This window comes from Dendropsophus ebraccatus, chromosome 15 (assembly GCF_027789765.1).
Source record: "Dendropsophus ebraccatus isolate aDenEbr1 chromosome 15, aDenEbr1.pat, whole genome shotgun sequence".
In the NCBI taxonomy this organism is placed as follows: Eukaryota; Metazoa; Chordata; class Amphibia; order Anura; family Hylidae; genus Dendropsophus; species Dendropsophus ebraccatus.
Genome location: NC_091468.1, coordinates 29,689,683 through 29,711,377, shown reverse-complemented (window position 1 = coordinate 29,711,377; position 21,695 = coordinate 29,689,683). Strand labels below are relative to the sequence as shown.

Below are 21,695 nucleotides of genomic sequence, written 5' to 3'. Positions count from 1 at the left end.
AGAGAAAAGAAGTTGCACTCACCCAAGAAGTCTTCATAAACTCTTATCTTTATTTAGCAAGCGGACATAGTGCGGACAAAAACTTGAGCAGACGCCTTGTGAATGGAGTGGTGACAAGCCTGTTTCACGCTCTGTAGCGCTTCTACGGACCTCCTACTTTCCATACGTCACCACGCTATTCAAATAGCGCTAACAATCAGTGACGTATGCACACATGTGAATCCATAAAAAACATATAAAAAAGTGAAAGTTAAAAACAATACAAACTTAGCGCTTTCTCATTTAAATAAGGAATCCCCTATCTACACGCTCGTTAAGACCTCCCGGGCCCTCCGCATTCGTTTTTATGATCCATTTCAATTCCGCTCTTAAGAGCGATCTATGCGTATCTTGGCCACTTTCATTATACACCCTTTCTATTCCAGCTACTTTCAATACTGTGGGGTCCCCATTATGTGTATTCCTCATATGCTCAATGAAACGAGGCGCTCCCTTTCCCGATCTTAGCGAGTATATATGTTCCCTGAACCGTGTACATAAAGGCCTTTTAGTTTGAACCGTCCACAAGAACAAAAAATCGCATACACCACTGAACATGTTTTACAACAAATTAATTCCTTTACAGGTATCTCCGTGCCATTAAGTCTTATCCTCGTACCTTTTTGGATGTATTTGCACCAGTTGCATGAACCACACTGGTAATTACCCTTGAGGTCATTCTTCAGCCACATCTTTTTCCTATTGTCTGTAGAGGTAAATCTACTATGGACCAGTATATCCTTTAGACTAGCACTACGTCTGAATGCCACATGGGGTTTTTCTTTTGCCAAATCTCCAAAGGATTCAACCAATCTCCAAATAGGCTTAGTCTTGAAGGGGTTAAAGGTAAGGAGGAGATAGCTTCTTTTATTTCTAATGCCAAAATAGGGAGATTTAGAATATCTAATTGTTCTTGGGAAATCTTAGGTAGGGAAATTTTGTTTAGGAACTCATTGATGGAGGTTATGGTAGGTTGTATAATATTAGGGTCGTTCCCCAAATTGTATAGATTTCTGTAATATTCCATAAACTCTTTAGCTATGTCTTGTGGGGCAAATACTTTCCCAGATTTATCTTTATTCCAAAGGAAGGGAATTTTACTCTTTTTGTGTTGTTGTTTGAATCTATAGGCCAAAAGTTTGCTTGATTTGTTGTTGTAGTTATAATAGCTAGCGCCTATTTTCCTATATTTGTTCTCATATTCTGCAAAAAGAAGTATGTTTAATTGGTCTCTTAAGGTTTTAATTTTATCTCTAAGTAAGGCAGAGGGTTTCTTTTTATTTAGTGTTTCTGTATTATGTATTTCTTTCAAGATATCATCCATTTCTTTGTTTTTGGCTTTCTTGGCCTTACTGCCTAATTTAATAAATTCTCCCCTAATGTATGCTTTATGTGCATTCCAGATGGCATTAATGTGTGTATCCTCTCTCATATTAAAATTAATATATTAAGTTATGCTATTCAAGATCTTGACCTATGTTCCTAGTCAGAGAATGGTATTGACACAGTAGATAAAATCCTTTCCAATTTTCAAATCATCGATTTTGTCACACTAAAAGATAGATTTTATTTGAGGGACAAAGAAATATTTACATACTTACGTATCAAAAATTTTTTGGAAAACCATAACTTTGAACCCATCATGTGCTGTCCATCACTATTTACCTACATTAAGAACAAATCGACAGGCCTAAGGCCTATATACAATTTAATGGATAACTATATGGAATTCCAAAATGTTAAACCATTTTCTACATGGGAAAATTAACTAAACATACTTATTACTCCCCAACAATGGACTGATGCAATATCTTTCTCATTAAAATGTTTGAAAAGTGTTATTCATGTTGAAGCCATTACCAAGACATGGCTGTATTGGTATTATACCCCTGTGAAAATAAGCAAAATGTACCCTAACCATTCTCTTTGTTGGAGAAACTGTAAATGTATAGGTAACCTGTCTTACCTACTTTACCTACCTATTGCCCAATTATTGGTAAATTCTGGAGAGATGTATTTGAACTCCTATCAAAAATTGTCAAACGAAATGTGTCTTATGACCCTCAACTAGCATTGCTTATGATAGATATTTTGTCTATACCAATAAATGAGAGAATTATAACGTGTAAACTACTAGTTATAGCTAAATTAGTTCTCACTAGATACTGGAGAACTACCACATGTCCTTCTATAGAGGAAGTTAAAAATAGTTTGAAATTGTGCTACTCCTACGAAGAATACATAGCAATTGGTTCTAACTCCTTTACAAAATTTTATAAAAATTGGGATCTTTGGAGGAATTTTTATGAAACACAATTTAACACTACGCTATCACCTCCATTAGTAATATGATATAGTCCTTGACTGTTTCATTCCCCTCTCATTTATACTACTTCAAATAGTTTAATTAATACCTTATAGATACAAAAATTTTGAATCTTACACATTCCACACAGATCTGTTAATGTTTAATCTTAATCTTACCCTGATCTTGATCAGAGATCATTTGCTCTATTTTCTTTCTTTTTATTTTCTGTTAGTTTGTTAGCAGTTATTTTCTTGTTATGTGTGAGTTTTTCTATGTGTATATTGATATATTTTTCTGGAAACATGTTGTTTCCAGTGTGTTTTTGGAAATCAACCACCTGCATTTACCTTACTGTCTTTATACTTTGTTAAAAAATTCTTTAAAATTTAATGAAAACACTAAACCAGGAGATTGAAAGGCCGTCCACTGCTAAGGGCTGATCTGCCCGAGATAGGGAGCAGAAGTTCTGTAGCTTTGTGTTGATGCGAGTGGCCATGACATCTATTTCTGGTTGTCCCCATCTTTGATTGAAGATCAAAGTGTTCAACTCCCATTCTCCAGGATGAACTTTCTCCCTGCTCAGCCAGTCAGCTTTGGTGTTTAGACAACCCTTGATGTGGACTGCTGAGATGCTCAATAGGTTGGCTTCTGCCCACTTCATTAACCGGCCGCACTCTTTCTGCAGTGGAAGACTCCGTGTCGCTCCCTGCTTGTTCAGATAAAAAACGGAAGTCAGATTGTCTGACTGTATCTGGACTGCTTTGTGGCTGAAATGTAGAAGATCCATTCTGATAGCTTTCAATTCCTTCATGTTGGAGTAAAGGCGCTTCTCCAATGGTTACCACTTTCTCTGGAGCCAGAGTGATCCCACATGGACACCCCAGCCTAAGCTAAAGGCATCCGTGGTGAGGACTATGACTGAAGGAGTTATCAGACTCTTGCCCCGAAGAAGACGTGATGGAGTAAGCCACCATTTGAGGTTTGCTTGATTGGATGTTACAGGCATCAGACATTACAGATACATTGGGGATCTTTTCCAGTGTTTGAGGATTTCATCCTGAAGAATCCCGATGTGGGACTTTGCCCACTGCACCGCATCTATTGAGGAAGTCATCATTCCTAGAACCCTTCATGGCAAAACAAATGGAACACTGTTTTTTTAATAACAGGGAAGACACAGCATTGTTGCTTTTTGATACTCTGTCCGGAGTAAGGAACAAACGCATCTCCAGAGTATCGATGATGAAGCCAAGGTAAGTAATCTTTGTGGTTCGAATTAGATGGGATTTCTTGACATTCACAAGGAAACCATGTTTCTCCAGGGTTTTCATTGTTATCTCCAGATGATGAAGTAAAAGTTCTTCTGATGGGAGATATCTAGCCAATCGTCTAGATATGGAGTGTCACAGACCCCTTGCATTCTGAGATGGGCTGTAAGCTTGACGGCTATCTTCGTGAACACTTGTGATGCAGAAATTATGCCGAATGGCAGGCACGTGAATAGTAAATGTTTCATTTTTCACTGATGAAGAAACGCAACCGGAGAAATTTTCTGTGACTCTTCAGAATTGGGACATGCAGGTATGTCCTGCAGATCTATTGTAGTCATAAGGTCCCCTTGAGGACAGCAGACTGGATCGTTTCCATTTTGAATTTCTTCTTGATGAAGAACTGATTCAGGTAAGTTAGATCGATTACCAATCTCCAACCTCCTCCTGCTTTGGAAACTGGAAAGATGGGTGAACAGACTCTTGTATACTTTTCTTCCTCTTGAACTTTTTCTAGTGCATTTTTGCTGATGAATTCCAGTAGAAGTTGATGAATCACTTGACTTTTCCCCTTGTTCAGGATGAACCTGTCTGGTGAACGTTCTCTGAGTTCCAGAGAATAACCTCTTGTTACGGTGGAAACCACCCAGGCATCTGAGGATATTAGTGACTAAGTGTCTGCAAAGTTTAGGAGCCTTGCCCCCACAGGAGAAGGTTGTAGACTGGCGTCATGCACGGTCTTCCTTGGAGTCAAACTTCTTTTTACTGCTGGATCCGGACTGCCACTTGTTGCTCTTAAACTGTCCTCTTCCTCTAGGGGAACGAAAATTGGGCTGCCTTTTAGGGGAACCTTGAAAACAATTTTTATACGATTTGAAGGGTTTCTTTTTCTACAGAAAAAAGCCCCTTTGCCTCTATTTATTTTGTTCAGGATATCATCCATCTGTGTGCCGAACAATGAGGATGGCTCAAAGAGAAGTGAGATGAAATGGTTCTCTGAGAGAACATCACCACTCCACTGCTTCATCCATAGGGCTCGCCTGGCCGAGTTGGATAAAGCCATAGCTTTTGAAGAAAACTTAAGGCTATCCAATGGACTGTCACATAGAAAATCTGCATCAGACTTCATCATTGACATGTTGTCTAGCAAGTCTTCTCTAGGAACCCCGTCTTCGATGTCATGCTGGAGCTGGCGTAACCATAGATGGAGAGACCTCGCTAGAGACCTCGCTACAGGAATAGATGTCATATTAAAGGGGTAGTGCAGTGTTTAAAAATTATTCACTAAATAACACACATTACAAAGTTATACAACTTTGTAACGTGTGTTATGTAAGTGAATGGACCCCTTCCCCATGTCCCCCCACCCCTGGAAGTGTGGTGCAGTATACTCATCAGATTACTGTCAACCCCAGCTGCTATCTTGGGTCGAACGACGTCATATTCGGGAGGCGGGCCGGACCGCTCCAGCCGTCCCTCATGCCGGCTCCCCTCTGCCGCTTCATCAGCTGCGATTGGCTGAGCATAACTGTGCTCAGCAAATCACGGCTGAGCAGCTGATGATGCGGCAGAGGGGGGCCGTCATGAGGGATGGTCTTTTGACCCAAGATGGCGCCCGGGGTCGACAGTAATCTGGTGAGTATACTGCACCTCACTTCCGGGGGTGGGGGGACACGGGGAAGGGGACCATTCACTTACATAACACCCATTACAAAGTTGTATAACTTTGTAATGTGTGTTATTTAGTGAATAATTTTTAAACACCGCACTACCCCTTTAAACCTGGAGGAGGATGCTACTGCACAGTAAGTTTTCTTACATAGAGAGTCCGCTTTTCTCTCCATTTGATCACTGAGAAGAGATGAGTCCTCAGATGGAAATACTGATTTCTTAGACAGTTGTGCAGCAGGTAAATCCACTTTAGGTGAAATAGACCAGTCCTCAGTAGTCTCTGGATCAAGCCTATATGTAAGTCTTGAACTTAGACAGAAAGTCAGATTTTTCTGGCTTGGACCAAGGTTTTTTAAACCAGTCATTGATCAGGGCATGTGAAGGAAACATTTTATTTTAATTTGATGGTAAATAAAATAACTTTTCCTTCTTGGGCATGTGAGCCACATCTTTGTCAGATTTAAGGGTTTGCTTCACTGCAGCGAAAAGCTTTGGTACAGAGTCTTTTTGAAATAAGAAAATATTTTCAGTAGCATCCAGGTCTGAGTCATCAGCTGAGCTGCTGCCAGACACCAAATTAACTTCAGAGGCAGAGAAGGAGGATGGAGCAGGTGCTGCCTGTTTACGTTTAACCTCTTGGAAGGTTTCTGTTAGTTCGCCTTTGAACCACTGTAGAAATTCATTTGGGTTCATTTGCTTCTGAGCTGTGGCAGAACTGCATATGGAGCACACAGAATGTCCCCAGGAGTCTGGTAAGGGTTAATCACATCTAGCACAGGTGTTATGCTTAGCCTTCCTTTTGATTCAGACATTCTTTAAGACAGATTAAGAAATCATCAGTGGCAGCCAGAAACACACACAAGATCAGGGTACCCCAGGAGACACACAATATCTCTAAATAGCTAAGGGATCTGTTGCCCAGGCTGAGCGCGGTCCCTGCATGCTCTGACCGGCTTTTTATGTGCAAAAGCCTGCGAACGTCGGCGCCTGCATCCTCGCGACTTCTGGAGGCCGCGGGCACATGCTCAGGAGGACCAAATCTCCGGGCGCCATCTTGGATGAGGGCATATTGTGCCTGGAGCCAGAAGAATGTAGCAGCCGCCATTACAAGCAGGTTGATCGGCGTGTGCTGCAACAGAGGACACAAGGAGGAACCACAATACAGAAACAGCACATAACATACTGGTCTGATTCATAACTCACCTAAGTGAGGATAGTGCAAGCACTATACCATGCAGGCTGTGAGATAGAGGTGCATACATTATGTAAACAGCAGCACTTTGCGTTTTTTCTTTGTGAGATAGAGGTGGCAAGTCATAAGCATGGCATACGGCCGAGGGGCCCAGTTCACCCAGGTATACAGCCGTTCAGTTTTAAAGCCCCAGGGACCAGGAACTTGTGTTATAGAGGCAGGCACGATTTTCTTACACCTTCTGACCGGACAGAAGAAAAACAAATACAATGGTCTGTGTGTTCCTTGGCTACCTTATGGATCCTTACCAGGTGCAAATCATTAATCTTTACTCTGTTTGTATTGCTAGATTAATTCTTCTGTACGGGGTCAGCAGGAATCCTTTAACCCCTAGGCGACCTAGGATGTACCGGTACGTCCTGGAAGTCTGTCCCCAGACGACCCTGGACGTATCGATACGTCCTGAGCTATAAAGCGCGCTCCGGAGCGGAGCGCGCTTCATAGCAGGTGGGGGCTGGCTGCAATCAGCAGCCGGGACCTCACCGGTAATGACACGCTGCAGCATTCGCGCTGTCGCGTGTCATTAGCCCCTTAAACGCCGTGGCCGCAGCGTTTAAGTGTAAGTTACAGGGGGAGTCCCCTGTCACTTACCGATCGGGACCCCCGCAGTCACACGCAGTCACGGTAAAACGGACCGCCGGAGGTCTCTCACCTGCCTCCGTGCCATCCGATCAGCGATCTGCTGCACTGAGCCTGCACACTCAATGAGCAGATCGCCGATAACACTGATCAATGCTATGCCTGTGGCATAGCAATCATCAGTGTCTAAAATAAAAGTATTGTATGTAGAAGTCCCCCAAAGGGACTTAAAATGTATAAAAAAAAAAAGTTAAAAACACCAACACACAACCCCAAAACCCCTCCCCCAATAAAAGTTTAACCCTTTGAGGACCAGGCCCAAAATGACCCAGTGGACTGCGCAAATTATGATCTTAGTGTTTTCGTTTTTCCCTCCTCCCCTTCTAAGAGCTAGCACTTTCAGTTTTCTATCTACAAGCCATGTAAGAGCTTGTTTTTTACAGGAATAGTTGTACTTTGTAATGGCGTCATTCATTTTACCATAACATGTATGATGGAATTCCAAATATATTATTTATGAAGATATAAATTGGTGAAATCGTAAAAAAAGAATGCAATATGGTAACGTTTGGGGGGTTCCTGTGTCTACGTAATGCACTATATGGTAAAAGCGACATTATACAATTATTCTATAGGTCAGCCCGAACACAACCGCATACAGGTTTACGCAGATTCTCTAATGTTATATATTTTTTTTAAATGAAATCCTTTTGTTGGCAATTAATTATAAATAAAATGGGCCTATTGTGACGCTTATAACGTTTTTATTTTTTCACCTACGGGGCTGTATGGGGTGTCATTTTTTCCGCCATGATCTCTAGTTTTTATTAATACCATATTTGTGAAGATCGGACGTTTTGATCACTTTTTATTATTTTTTTTTATATATATAATGTAACATAAAATCGGTAATCCGCGCACTTTTTTCCCTCTTTTCGTGTACGCCGTTTACCGTTCGCAATGACGCTTGTTATATTTTAATAGATTGGACAATTACGCACGCTACGGTATATTATATGTTTATCTATTTATTTATTTTTATATGTTTTATTAATATAATGGGAAAGGGGGGTGATTTCAACTTTTATTGGGGGAGGGGTTTTGGGGTAGTGTGTTAGTGTTTTTAACTTTTTTTTTTTTTTACACATTTGAAGTCCCTTTGGGGGACTTTTACATCCAGTACTTTGATTTCTACACTGATGAATGCTATGCCATAGGCATAGCATTGATCAGTGTTATCGGTGATCTGCTCATTGAGCCTGCCTGTGCAGGCTTAGTGCAGCAGATCCCGATCGGACCGCAGGGAGGCAGGTAAGAGACCCCCGGCAGTCCGTTTTACCGATCGCACTGCAGGGGTCCCGATCGGTAAGTGACAGGGGACTCCCCCTGTCACTTACACTTAAACGCCGCGGTCGCGATCGCGGCGTTTAAGGAGTTAATGACACGTGTCATTACCGGTGAGGTCCCGGCTGCTGGTTGCAGCCGCCCCCCACCTGCAATGAAGCGCGCTCCGCTACGGAGCACGCTTCATAGCCGGAGAAACACCCAGGGCGTACAGTTACGCCCTAGGTCGTCTGGGGACAGACTTCCATGGCGTAACTATACGCCCTAGGTCGTCTAAGGGTTAAATCACCCCCCATTTCCCATTATATAAATAAAACATATAAAAATAAATAAACATATAATATACCGTAGCGTGCGTAATTGTCCGATCTATTAAACTATAACAAGCGTCACACGAAAAAGAGGGGAAAAAGTGCGCGGATTACCGATTTTATGTTACACTATATATATAAAAAAAATAATAAAAAGTGATCAAAACGTCCGATCTTCACAAATATGGTATTATTAAAAACTAGAGATCATGACGGAAAAAATTACACCCCATACAGCCCCGTAGGTAAAAAAAACTAAAACCGTTATAAGTGTCACAATAGGCCCATTTTATTAATATTTAATTGCCAAAAAAAAGGATTTCATTAAAAAAAAATATATAACATTAGAAAATCTGTGTAAACCTGCATATGGTTGTGTTCGGACTGATCTATAGAGTAATAGTATCATGTTGCTTTTACCATATAGTGCATTACGTAGACACAGGAACCGAACAAACGTTACCATATTGCATTCTTTTTTACGATTTCACCTATTTATATCTTCATAAATAATATATTTGGAATTCCATCATACATGTTATGGTAAAATGAAAGACGCCATTACAAAGTACAACTATTCCTGTAACAAATAAGCCATTACATGGCCTTGTAGATAAAAAACTGAAAATGCTAGATCTCTTAGAAGGGGAGGATGGAAAAACGAAAGCGCAAAGATCAAAATTTGCGCGGTCCACTGGGTCATTTTGGGCCTGGTCCTCAAAGGGTTAAAGTGTCACTGTCGTTAAAATTTTTATTGCAGAAATCAATAGTCCAGGCGATTTTAAGAAACTTTGTAATTGAGTTTATTAGCTGAAAATGAATTTTTATTATGAAAAAGCAGTTTGAAGCTCTCCCCCCTGTCTTCATGGTTTTCCTATGGAGAGAGAAAGTAAAAGCAGCAAAACAGGACAACAAAGAGTTAAGTTACATTCACATCGCTTCATAGACCAGACAGATCCGACTGATGAAAAAACTGTCGAGATTTCCTGATTCTGAGGAGTGGATGACAGAAAAGAGAGGAGGGGTGACCTGGGAAAAGGCTTTTTACATGCAGATAATGGCATATTTTGCTATAAACCCAATTACAAAGTTTCTTAAAATCGCTTGGACTATTGATTTCTGCAAAAAAAAAAAAAAAAAATTACGACAGTGACTCTTTAACACATTCGTGTGCTGCCAAGGACGATCAGGAAATGATTATTTTTGGAGTGTGGAACCAATTGTCTGTATTTCAATGATTTCTTATAGGAAAATTTTCTTTGGTTTAAGAGTGGATTTGGATTACAAGCACAGTCTTGTGCCAGATGGCCAGTCCGGGTATTAGAGCAGGGCTCTGTTCTTAGAAAGCCCTGAACTTCTAGAAATGAATGCTGGTGGCAGCAGAGGGGCCCATGACAACCCTTACTGTTGACACTGAAGGGAAGTCTATATATAAAGAAAAAACACTACATTTATTTTAATGAGGTATTCACCCAAGAGCTAAAAAAAAATGCTTCCAAACCTAGCTGGTATTATTCAACAAGTCCCCCTGAGTATTTTGAGTTTTCTCCCTCCTTTGTAGCTTCTGCCGTTCCATAGTTACAAGTTATGGCGATCTATATCTAAGAAAACTGGCCAGAAGACTAAATCTCCCATCATGCAATGCTTATGCTTGATTGGTCCATGATGTAGCAGAGCTGATATCCACAAGATATAGCAGAGTTAAGGTGAGGTAGTGACATAGCAGAGTTGAGTTGAGGCAGTGACATAGCAGAGTTGAGTTGAGGTTGTGACAATGCAGAGTTGAGGCAGTGATATTGCTATATCACTACCTCAACTCTGCTGTCACTGCCACAACTTTGCAATGTCACTACCTCAACTCTGCTATGCCACTTCCTCAACTATGCTGAGTGAGGCAGCAGTATAGCAGAATTGAGGCAGTGGCATAGCAGGGTTGAGTTGAGGTAGTGACATAGCAGAGTTGAGGTAGTGACAATGCAGAGTTGAGGCTATGTGCTACGTCACTGCAACTCTGCTAAGCCACATCAACTCTCGTCGCGGTTTAGCACAGGGGGATGTGCCGAGGTGGGGCACAGTTTTGGGGGCCGCAGGTGAGCTCAGGGGCGGGGGGCACAGTGTCAGGAAGGAAACAGTGAACAGCAGCTGTCACTGTCTCAGTGTCCTCCCTCACTTCAGTGGGCAGGGTTAGAATCGTTAACCCAGCCTATTGAAGATACGGAAGACATATGATCCCAACACAGAGGGTGGGGGCCAGGAGAAAGGAGCGGTGTTGGAATGGACTGAGATTTGATGATTCTATGCGTTTAGTGGGGGTGAATGCAACTAGATAACAGCAAAACTGTGAATAATCCATAATAAATTGATATTGGAAAGATGGAAAGCTATGGGTGGGCAACGTATTAATGCAAGAATAATTTTGGGGGAAATATCCCTTTAATGCATAAGTGTGTAATGTTTAATATGTAAGTTATATTACAAAGTACACAAAATATTACAAAGCAATGTATTCAAACTTTATTTTTATTAATTTATGTTGTATCCTTATTTGGTCTCTCGACTATGTTATAATATACATTATTTTCCATTGTTCATGATTATTTGCCTTTATATGCATATTTTCTTCTTCTCTTCCTTCTTGTCCTCCTGGGCCTCACACAGTTCATGTGCTATTATAAGTATGTCATTGTCCATGAGCTTCCTTCCTTTTCTGGACTATCACTTTATATCTATAATTATCTAAGTCCTGAATGTATCCACGCATGCCAGTCCCCCTGGGCCTGCGATTTTTTCATTACTAATCATGTAATTCTTTCTTCATGTGTCTCAAGGATATTGCATAACTAAAAGAATGCAGGGGTTCTGGCTGCTAGGATACCCTGTAATCTTGACAATGGGAACCCTTAAGTCTCAGCAGAATGTTTTATTAATACAGTATACATACATTCTGTAACTGCAACAAAGAATACAAAGAATGAACCTTTAATATTGTGGAAAAGTTGGATCAATCTTTTTAGACCAAGCCATCAACCCCCCTTTAATGTCTTTAGCTGTAAATTTAGATGTTCCTCTGTTTGAAAATTCCTGTAGTATCTTCACTGCTTTTTGCGAATCATTTCCAAGCTTGCATATAACAATCACTAAAATACATAAAAAAACAAGTATTACTTTTTTTCATTAAGACAAAAGCGCAAAATAGCACATTATCTCTTCTAGCATTAGTAGCAAATGTGAACTCTATGGAAGAAATTTATTAAGACTTACGTATTTGTCTTTGCTTAATTCCTGCATCCAGCCCCACGCCAAATTTAGGATGCCTTTACACAGAGAGATTCAGGCTACGTTCACACAGAGCAAAAGGGGCGGATTACGCGAGGAAATATTTCCGCCTGAAATCAACTGACACTGAATTCCGAGCAGAATGTAAGCAGAATGTAAGCGGAATCCCTGCGTATTTCAGGGCGGAATACTCGAGGAATCCGCGCTGATTCCGCATGCATTCAGCGATGAAATTCAGCAAATGTTCGGTGAATAATAATAGAGGGAGGTGCCAACACCAATTTTGCAGACTTTGGAGACTAGACTATATGGTACCTAAATTTTCTAGAACAGATCACCTCAGAGCTGGCAGAGGAGAAGGAGCTGAGCAGAGAGAAGCTGACCAGAAATGGCAAAACATCACCGCTTTGCAATTAATGGAGATGCACTAATTTCAGAGGTATGTATGTATGTATGTTTTTTTTTGGGAAACTTTTGCAGTGGTCATATGCTGTGTGCATGCTGACATTGTCATTTCTTTCTTGTGGGCCCCTGGTATCACCTCCTTTGGATTGTCTTGGGATTTCCCCACCCTTTTTCCCCCCATTTCCACGCTGATTCAGCGCGTAATTTCCGCTTGTAATCAGCTTGTATTACATGCTGAATACGCGCGTATTCCACGCTGAAACAGAAAATCAGAGCCCCATTGATTTGTATAGGCTTCCGCTAGCGGAAGAATGAACATGTTCATTCTTCTGGCGGAAAGCGGATTAGCTGCGGAACGTTCAGCGCTAAAATTCCACAGTGTGAACTGCAGAGCAGAACTTGCATTCAACACAATGGAAATTATCCCTGGACCTATTTTAACGGCTGAAATTTCAGCGCTGATTCAGCGCAGAAATTCAGCTACTTTTGCTCTGTGTGAATGAGCCCTTATATGACAGATTTTTAAAGCCAAAGCCAGGAACAGACTATAAACAGAGAATTTTTCCTCTTTTAAAATCCATTCCTGGGTTTGGCTTTAAAAATCTTTCAGATAAATCTCTCTGCGTAAAGGCACCCCTACTCTCTGTAAATCCTGCAAATCTAAGGCTGCTGTGAGGCTCTAGAGCTAGAGTGGCTGAGATACCTCTGCTGCGTGGAGGTTTTTTCTGGATTATAGTTCAAACATAGCCTATCTGGGCCTTTACCCCATAAAGATGCAGCTGAAGTCTCTCTGTCTTGGCTCACTACTAGCTGTTCTCCGCCCAGTCACTTATCTGTATCTCCACTGACAGTCACAGTGGGTTTCAATATGTACCTAAATTTGTATAACTCTAATCAATGTAATTTAAAATGCTTTACACAGATCAGTGAAAAACATGGATACGGATGCAAAATGGAAGCAAAACACGGATCATGGAGCTAGTAGACTACATTCACGGATCAGGAAAAATGCTGAACATGTCAATGCAGCCTTAATTCATTCTCCCTAGGACATGGCAAGAGCGTGGTAGGCAGTTGAGGTGTCACACTGGAACTGATATTTTGGCTTATGGTGGAATAAAGGACTTGCTTATTTTCTTGGGAAAATTGCAGAGTTTAATTTTTTGCATATGATAGCATATGATATAGCGTTAATGCAAAAGTAAGCAATTTTGCAAATGCTTTTCATTATCAAAATTGCTTACTTTTGCAGCACTGCCCTATCCTCTTACCCTATAGTGGATAGATCATTGCCTAGGTTACTGACCATGGTGGCTGGGACATTAGGAGATGGTATGTAGAGAAAAGCGAATCTACAGTATGAACAAAGCACTTTGTTCCTATCTGCATTCCACTCATCCAGCTGCAGGCTTTGAAGACTGCTCTGCTCCCTGCTGCTCCTTCCTGGGTGCTGGCAAAAGATGGATTAATTCCTGGGAAACTGGGAGACGTTTTTCTAGGACCGGGTCCATCTTTTCCCAGCACCTGGGGAGGAGCGGCAGGGAGTGGAGCAGACTTCAAAACTCCGCAGTGCCTTCCTCTCAGATGACAGATGGCTTCAGAGCTTGTGGACTGTCTCTGGAGGCGTCTGAGATCTCAATGGCGTCTGAGATCTCAAGATAAATGAGCTTGGCATTGCTGCATCCCGCTGTCACTTTCCCCACAGCCCAACCTGCCAAACCAGGAAGTGATAGCAGGACGTGGCAAGCTTTTAGCTAAAATATAATTTTTTTAAAATTTAAGCTGACCTATCATGGGGTTTAAAGTGGTTAAAGAGGATGTACCATCAGGTACATCCTCTTTAATTTGACCCAGGGATAGATCAGCGCCGTCACGGGGAAGCCGGTGCCGCGGTCCGTTTTTTGAACAGTTCCAGTGTACGGCGCCATTCTATCCACGGGTCCCGGGCCGGAGCTGAAGCACAGAAAAGCATGCATGGGCAAGGGTTAAGTCCAATGCTACGCCATTGCATAACACTGATCAGTATTATTGGTGCTCTTCTCATAGAGTCTTGTATCAGTCCTCAATCTCTATGAAGTGAGCTCATCTCCTGAGACCACTTTATAGAGCTCCTGTGCATTCTGGCGCACCAGTACGTCATAACATGGAAGTCACTGACTTCCATAGCGTACAGGTACGTCATTTGTCAGGAAGGGGGTTAAAGGAATTCTGTCAGCTACAATTTATGTCTAACTGCTGACAATGTTAGATGCTGTTAGGTCATGGAGACAAATAGCACCTTTTATATATCCAGAATGCAGAAAAACACTTTTATTCCCAAGCTACTGATCTGCCACAAGCTGTAAATGTCTTCTCTGTCCCCCTCCCTGTCTGATTGATACCTGGAAGTTGAGTGCCAGCAGGGTCAGGTATGGGAGCGGGAGAAAGGAGGTGTTACAGGTTACTGCACTTCAGGAGCTCAGGAAAGCCATTATGGCTTGTCTTACTGTAGAAAAAAAATTTCTTTTTCTACCTTCTGGAGCCACAGACAGATATATGTCAGATCTAATAGTGTCCGCAGTTTTGGAATTTTGGAACCTTAAAGGTACACTCACACATATAGTATCCCAGTGGATATCATTACCAGTAAAGTCTATTTCACCTCATTCTTGCAGTTGAATGAAAATCCACTGCGAAAATGGAGTGCCATAGCGGTGTAAAAGTTAAGAAATAGTGCTTCTGTCATATTAAAAATACCAAAGCTATTAAGCCGGTGTGTTTTTAAGGTGTCTCTGGGTCTCACGCTCAGTGACAGATTGCTCCATAGCTGCACTGTCCCACTGCAGCGGTCTGTTAATAAGTGGGGGACCCAGAGACGCTGCAAGAGTTCTCTGGGCGAGCGTGGACAGGTAAAAATGTCTTCTTTATTGTATAGCAGAATCATGGCCTATAGCCATGTTTTCCAGGACTCCCAAGGGCTGCATCCAACTTGATTCTGAGTTTCCATAGCAAAATGAGACAAAAGTAGGAAGAATATTGAGAAAGAAAATAATTTATGTATATTTTGTGTTCTAACCCAGAGAAACTTGTGAGGTGCTTACCTTGATTATCTAAACCAGTAGTGTTCTTGCTCAATTTTTCTAGTCTTTCATTTAGAACATTGGACCAAGTTAAATCCTTGTTCTCTAGTTGACTTAAAGGTATATCTTTTTGTATTTTTATAAGAAAAATGTTCACGGATCAATTTCCCTTGGATACTAAAGACTATGCAAATTATGCACTTGAAATAACTTATCAGATGAACACCAGACTGAACCCAACCATGTAGCAAGCATTGAAGGAGAAAAAGGCAAGAAAAAGCAGGTTATGGGTCCATTCACACATACTCGGACTGTATTGCAGCAGATGGATTTTCATCCCACTGTGACAATGGAGTGCCACAGCATTGTAAAACGCAAGTAATTGTGCTGCCGGTATGTGAAAAAAACAAAACATAAAGCCGCCATTCTTACCTGTCTGTAGCCTCTAGTGCTGGCTGCAGTACCCTGTTCAGACCGGGGAGCGTGGACAGGTAAGTATGGCTGCTTTATTGGTTTTTTTACTATACCAGCAGCACAATTACTTGTATGAATGAACCCTCCAACAATATTTATAATTGCAATATGCGTAATACGCATCTACAGCTGCCTAACCAGTGGGTAGATCAGGTACTATAGACATACACACACAGACTCCAGATTATCTAAGAAAATTACTTCTCATTCACTACCAAGTAAGGATACGAATAGAATGCTCCAAGTGACATATATCTACTTCAGGCTGCGGTCGCACATCAATAAGCAGGTGGGGAACCTTGTCATCAAGCATTTGTTTATAGAACTGAAACACATAAAAATATTAGGTCAATACAATAGCTTCAATGCATGATCATTTTTAGAGATGAGCGAACCGGGTTCGGGTTCGAGTCCATCCGAACCCGAACAATCGGCATTTAATTAGCAGTGGCTGATGAACTTGGATAAAGCTCTAAGGTTGTCTGGAAAACATGGATACAGCCAATGACTATATCCATGATTTCCACATAGCCTTAGGGCTTTATCCAACTTCAGCAGCCACCGCTAATCAAATGCCGAAAGTCCGGGTTCGGATGGACTCGAGCATGCTCCAGGTTCGCTCATCTCTAATCACATTCTATAATTTTGGAGCTTATTTGTATTACATGTTTACACGGCATAAAGAGGTTTTCCCATCATATGGACAACATATTGATAGGATATGCCATCACTATGTTCTAAATTTTTTGTGTACAGTGGCAATCCCAGTAACCTGCATGCACAGTTAAGTGCAGCCACCCCTTCCCCAAACCTAGAATAGTTGCATCAAGGTACCAGTACTTGTTTAGGAAAGTGCTTAACACCTTAATGACCACATTATGTTTTTTGTCGGCGGGCCAAAAGTAGCCTGCGATTAGTCTCCTGTGCAGAATATCACGGGAACTTGGATGTTACCTTTTATCCTTGTAGTTTAACCCCTTAGATGCTGAGGTCAAATTGTGATTGTGACATTTGGGTGATTTCTGGATTTTTGTCGCCCCATTAGCACCAGGGATGGGTGATGTCACTGGGATGCCGATAAGTTTCTATAGCCGCAGAGGGTTTAATGAAGGCAGGTATGCCATATATTTCTGCCTACTCTGTTCTGTCTCCAGCAAGGCAGATAATACACTGTACTGCTAGTGATCAAAAGACTGCATTTCAAAGTCTCTTTGTTAGACTAAGTAAAAATTTGGTAACACCATATCCACAATGACCTTAACTATAATATTTTCATTATTTATTGCACATGAGATAAAAGAGAAAAACTACAGTGTTTTTTTTTCAACATGCCTCTGAAAAAAAGGAAAAGAAAGCAATCAAAAAGTCATATGTACCTAAAGATGGTGCCAATAGAAAGTACAACTTGTCCCGCAACTCCAGAACTCCCTAGGGCTGCATCCAACTTCTTCAATGGGGTTTGCTCACCTCTAGTACTGAGTTCATTGGTGAGCAAAGATGGAGGATCCTAGTGTTTTAAAGTGACTCTGTACCCACAATCTGTCCCGCCCAAACCACTTGTACCTTCGGATAGCTGCTTTTTATCTAAGATCTGTCCTGGGGTCCGTTCGGCAGGTGATGCAGTTATTGTCCTAAAAAACAACTTTTAAACTTGCAGCCCTGTGCCAAACTGGCGTAGCCTAGAGTGTCTGTGCATTAAGCTGGCACAACCTCTCCTTCCCTACTCCCCACCCTCTTCATTATTAGGAATGCCCCAGGCAGGTATTTTCCTATTGATCAGCTGTGAGAACACGGCACATGGGCTGGATCGTTAATGCACCTGTGTAGTGTTCACTGCAGAGTAATAGGAAAAATCCTGCCAGTGGCATAATGATGAAGAGGCTGCAGAGGAGGGACGAAGGGGTGGTGCAAAGTTAGGACACGGATACTCTAGGCCACGCCAGTTTGGCACAGGGCTGCAAGTTTAAAAGTCGTTTTTTAGGACAATAGGCGCATCACCTGCCGAACGGACATCACGACAGATCTTGGATTTAAAGCAGCTATCTGAAGGTACAAGCGGTTTTGGGTGGGCAGATTGTGGGTACAGAGTCACTTTAAGTAATTTCAGATGTGTTACCATTTTAGATATGAGTAATGTGTCATACATGTGTTAATTATGGCAGTAAGAGTATTGTCCAGAAGATAGCTCCACACTTGGGCTATGTTCACACTATGTTAAACTACGGCCGTAGTTCTCACCGCAGAACTACGGCCGTAGTTTTGCGGGGTGGAAAATAACCTTACTTTCAATGGGATCCCAACCGGAGCGTACACACATCGTATACGCTCCGGCCGGGATCTATGCGGCGCCGCAAATAACTGACAGGTCATTTTTCTGCGTCCGGAATTCAGTGATGATCCGGCCAGAGACCGGCCGTTCCGTGACCCGACCAGGGTCACGGAACGGCCGGTCTCTTACGTAGTGTGAACATAGCCTAAGGGTGCGTTCACACGTACAGGATCTGCAGCAGATTTGATGGCGGAGATTTGAATCTGCAACAGATCTGCAGCAGATTTGATGGTCTAGAGTTGCTTTGCATTGAATCTGCAACTTCATATCTGCGCCATCAAATCTGCTGCAGATCCCGTACTTGAGAACGCACCCTAAAAGTTTATTTTAACCCCTTCACGTCAGTAATATGTACATATACGTTCTTACTGCACATACCCAGTATATACGTTCCTGTGTGTCAGAGGGGTTTGATGTGTCCAGGACCGCTGCAGTGAGAGCGGCCCCGCACACATCAATGTTCCAGGAGCCGAGGGTAATTACAGGTAGCTACAGGACACCTTAAACGCCGCAATCTATAGCGATCGCGGCGTTTAAGGTACTCAGAGACAGCACAAGCTCAGTGAGTGATTGGGACCCCCGCAGCTGATCACTTGTACCAACGGGCGGGGGTAATCCACTTACCTCTGTCCTGTCGGATCAGCCAGCTATGGATAGAGTCTGCTCTCAGGCAGGCTCTATGAATAAATCCCGGATAACACTGATCTATGCTATGGCATAAAATAGATCAGTATATGCAACCTAATGATTGCATGTTTTACTGTGAAATATAAGTGCTTTTAAAAAAAGTTTAATAATTTTTTTTTAAGTATTAAAAAAAAAAAAAAAAACCTTATAACCCCCCCAATAAAAGTTTAATATACCCCCTTGCCCATTATAAAAATAAAACTATTTAAAAAGAACAAAACATATTATATATTGTAGTGTGCGGAATTGTCCGATGTATTAAAATATAACATTAGTGTTCCTGCACAATGGATAATGTAAACAAAATTTTTTTTTTTAAATGATATATATATAAAAAAAAATCAAGCAATCAAAATTTTTCTGTTACACCAATATGATATTAATAAAAGCTAGAGATCATGGCGCAAATGACACCCCAACCAGACCTGTAGGTGGAAAAATAAAAACGCTATGGCTCTTAGAAGGCGGAGTGGAACATTGCACTAATTTGGCCCTGACATCCGTGCATCAATGGGCTCAGTCTTGAAGGGGTTAATGAATTCCAAATATTGACCAAAATACACCAACACTAGATTCAGTACATACATGAAGGGAAATGTAGGTCGTACAGATTTCATTATCTTTCCTTGTCTTAACCACAGGTAAAGAAACCCTGGCTGTACAATATTTAGAGACTTGGAAAATGTAGCTAAATATGGCTTTTAAAAAACAAGACCAGGGTGGAGAACACTTTAGTATTTCCTTCCCTTCCAGTAAGATTGAGAATTGAAAATGCTAAAGGAAGTGTTTGGAAATATTCACAAATAACATTAAAAGTTTATTAAAAAAAACACATTGTGGATACACATTATAAGAAAAAAATATTTGTAAAGTATAATATAAAGAAAAAAAAATATGATACTGATTGAACACAATACCTTCAGCATTTTCAGTTCATTCTTCTATAGTTATAACTTTAAAGAATGCCTTCCTTGGAAAAAACTACTTAAGGCATAATTAACATCCATAATAATAGCTTCAAGGGAAAACAGGATACTTGTTAAGTTACTTCCTAGCATGTGGTCTCACTGAAATTTCCCTCTGATCTTTAAAGAGGCACTGTTGATATTTTTTTTTAAAGAAATAACCTGTTTCTAATCACAAGCTGTTTTGGAATATACCCTCTATTATTTTCTATGTTTAAATCAACAAAATTCATTTGGCGACAATATGTCCCCCTACCTGTCAAACTATGGTCCATGTGGTCCCTCCATGATGATATTTGGCCTCTTTTTTTTTTTTTTTTTTAAACATAAAAAGACCAAACACAGGAAGTCCCAGTCCTTTGTATTCTCACAGACAAGGATTGGTATTGATTGACAGCCATTCCTGGATGTGGGACAAATCTTCTCTGCGCATATGTACAGCTGCTCACATGGTCAGCTCTCCAGTCACACAGCACCAAAACTTCTAACCACACAGTGACATTATACTGAATGAGTTGTTGCACAACAAAGAGCATTGTCTCCAGGTAAGTTAATTGCTATCAGTTGATATACAAGGCCTCCTCCCGTGTCTGGATTATGAAGGTTTATTCCTGAAAACAGGCGTAAACCAGGCAAAAATCTACACCAGGGCTGGCCGGCTGTACAAAGAGGCATGTGCCTCTTAGCAAATCTGGCCAAGAGGCACACATTCGGGCTACCGACTCTGTACAAATGGAGGATACCACACTGGGGACCACCTGGAAAACATGGATACAGCTATGGCTGTAGTTGAGCAATGGAAGCATTAATTGTAGTGGCATGGGTCTTGTGCAGGTCTGGAGCCAGCCTTATGGCCACTTCCACTACTTGGAATTAAAAAATGAGGCCTAGCCTTCTTCTAACAATCTAGAAGGGGCAAGTTTTTGAGAGTTGTTCTGGGATTTCACTGGTGTGGCCACTATGTTGGATGAGTTTTTCATAAAAAAGGATCAGTCACCATCCCAGAAAGATATAAACAGGGCCCAGTATCTTATAGAGCTGGTGACTGACAGCCATACAATGTCACCTGACAATAGATTCCACAATCCAGAAAAACAATCAGTGTTTAACCCCTTCATGACAAGAGGTCATTGATGCACAGATGTCCAAGTGTTCTCATCACCTGGACATCAAGCAATCCTGGTGTTTTCTTTACCCTCTTTTCCTTTACGCCATTCACCGTGTGCGAACAACATTATATTTTAATGGATCGGACAATTCCACACGCTAAGATACAAATAAGATACGTGTAAGAAATACTATTTTTCCTGCACTTTGTAAGTCCCCCTAGGGGACTACTACATGCAATTATTTGATTGTTTATACTGTTCAATGCTGTGCTATTCCTTCCCTCTCTTTTTTAGTCATGTTGGCTTCAGTGACCTCCCCGATTGTTGGGTAGCAGGTCAAGGTAAAGCTTGATCTCCTCAATGTGTGTGTGCCAGATGCAATGAACATTTGATTTCGGAGTGTGAAGGGACATGCCAGAGTGATGTACCCAGCGCTCAGGAATTTCACTCCATCCAATGTGTAGAAAAGGCTTAACAGTAGGCGATCTCTAACTCCGCTCAGAATTCCTGTCTACATGGGGTCCAGGCAATAGTTTAACTTACCTAAAATTCTGCATCAGGTATGAGTATACAGAGTTGCCCAATTGACTCTACAGAAATCTATTTCATTACTTAAATT

The 21,695-nt window shown here is 41.4% G+C and overlaps 1 protein-coding gene across 2 annotated transcripts in view; it reads right to left on the bottom strand.

The window, feature by feature from the left end:
• Positions 1-11,280: 11,280 nt before the first annotated feature.
• MOCS3 (molybdenum cofactor synthesis 3) overlaps positions 11,281-21,695 on the bottom strand; it is a 47,078-nt gene continuing 36,663 nt past the window's right edge. For both annotated transcript variants that reach the window (XM_069954412.1, XM_069954413.1), the window contains exons 11-13: positions 16,215-16,311; positions 15,534-15,638; positions 11,281-11,909 (exon numbers count right to left, since the gene is read on the bottom strand). In XM_069954412.1, coding sequence (XP_069810513.1) covers positions 11,752-11,909; positions 15,534-15,638; positions 16,215-16,311 — 360 coding nt within the window. In that variant the 3' untranslated portion in view covers positions 11,281-11,751. The remainder of the gene's footprint in view (positions 11,910-15,533; positions 15,639-16,214; positions 16,312-21,695) is intronic.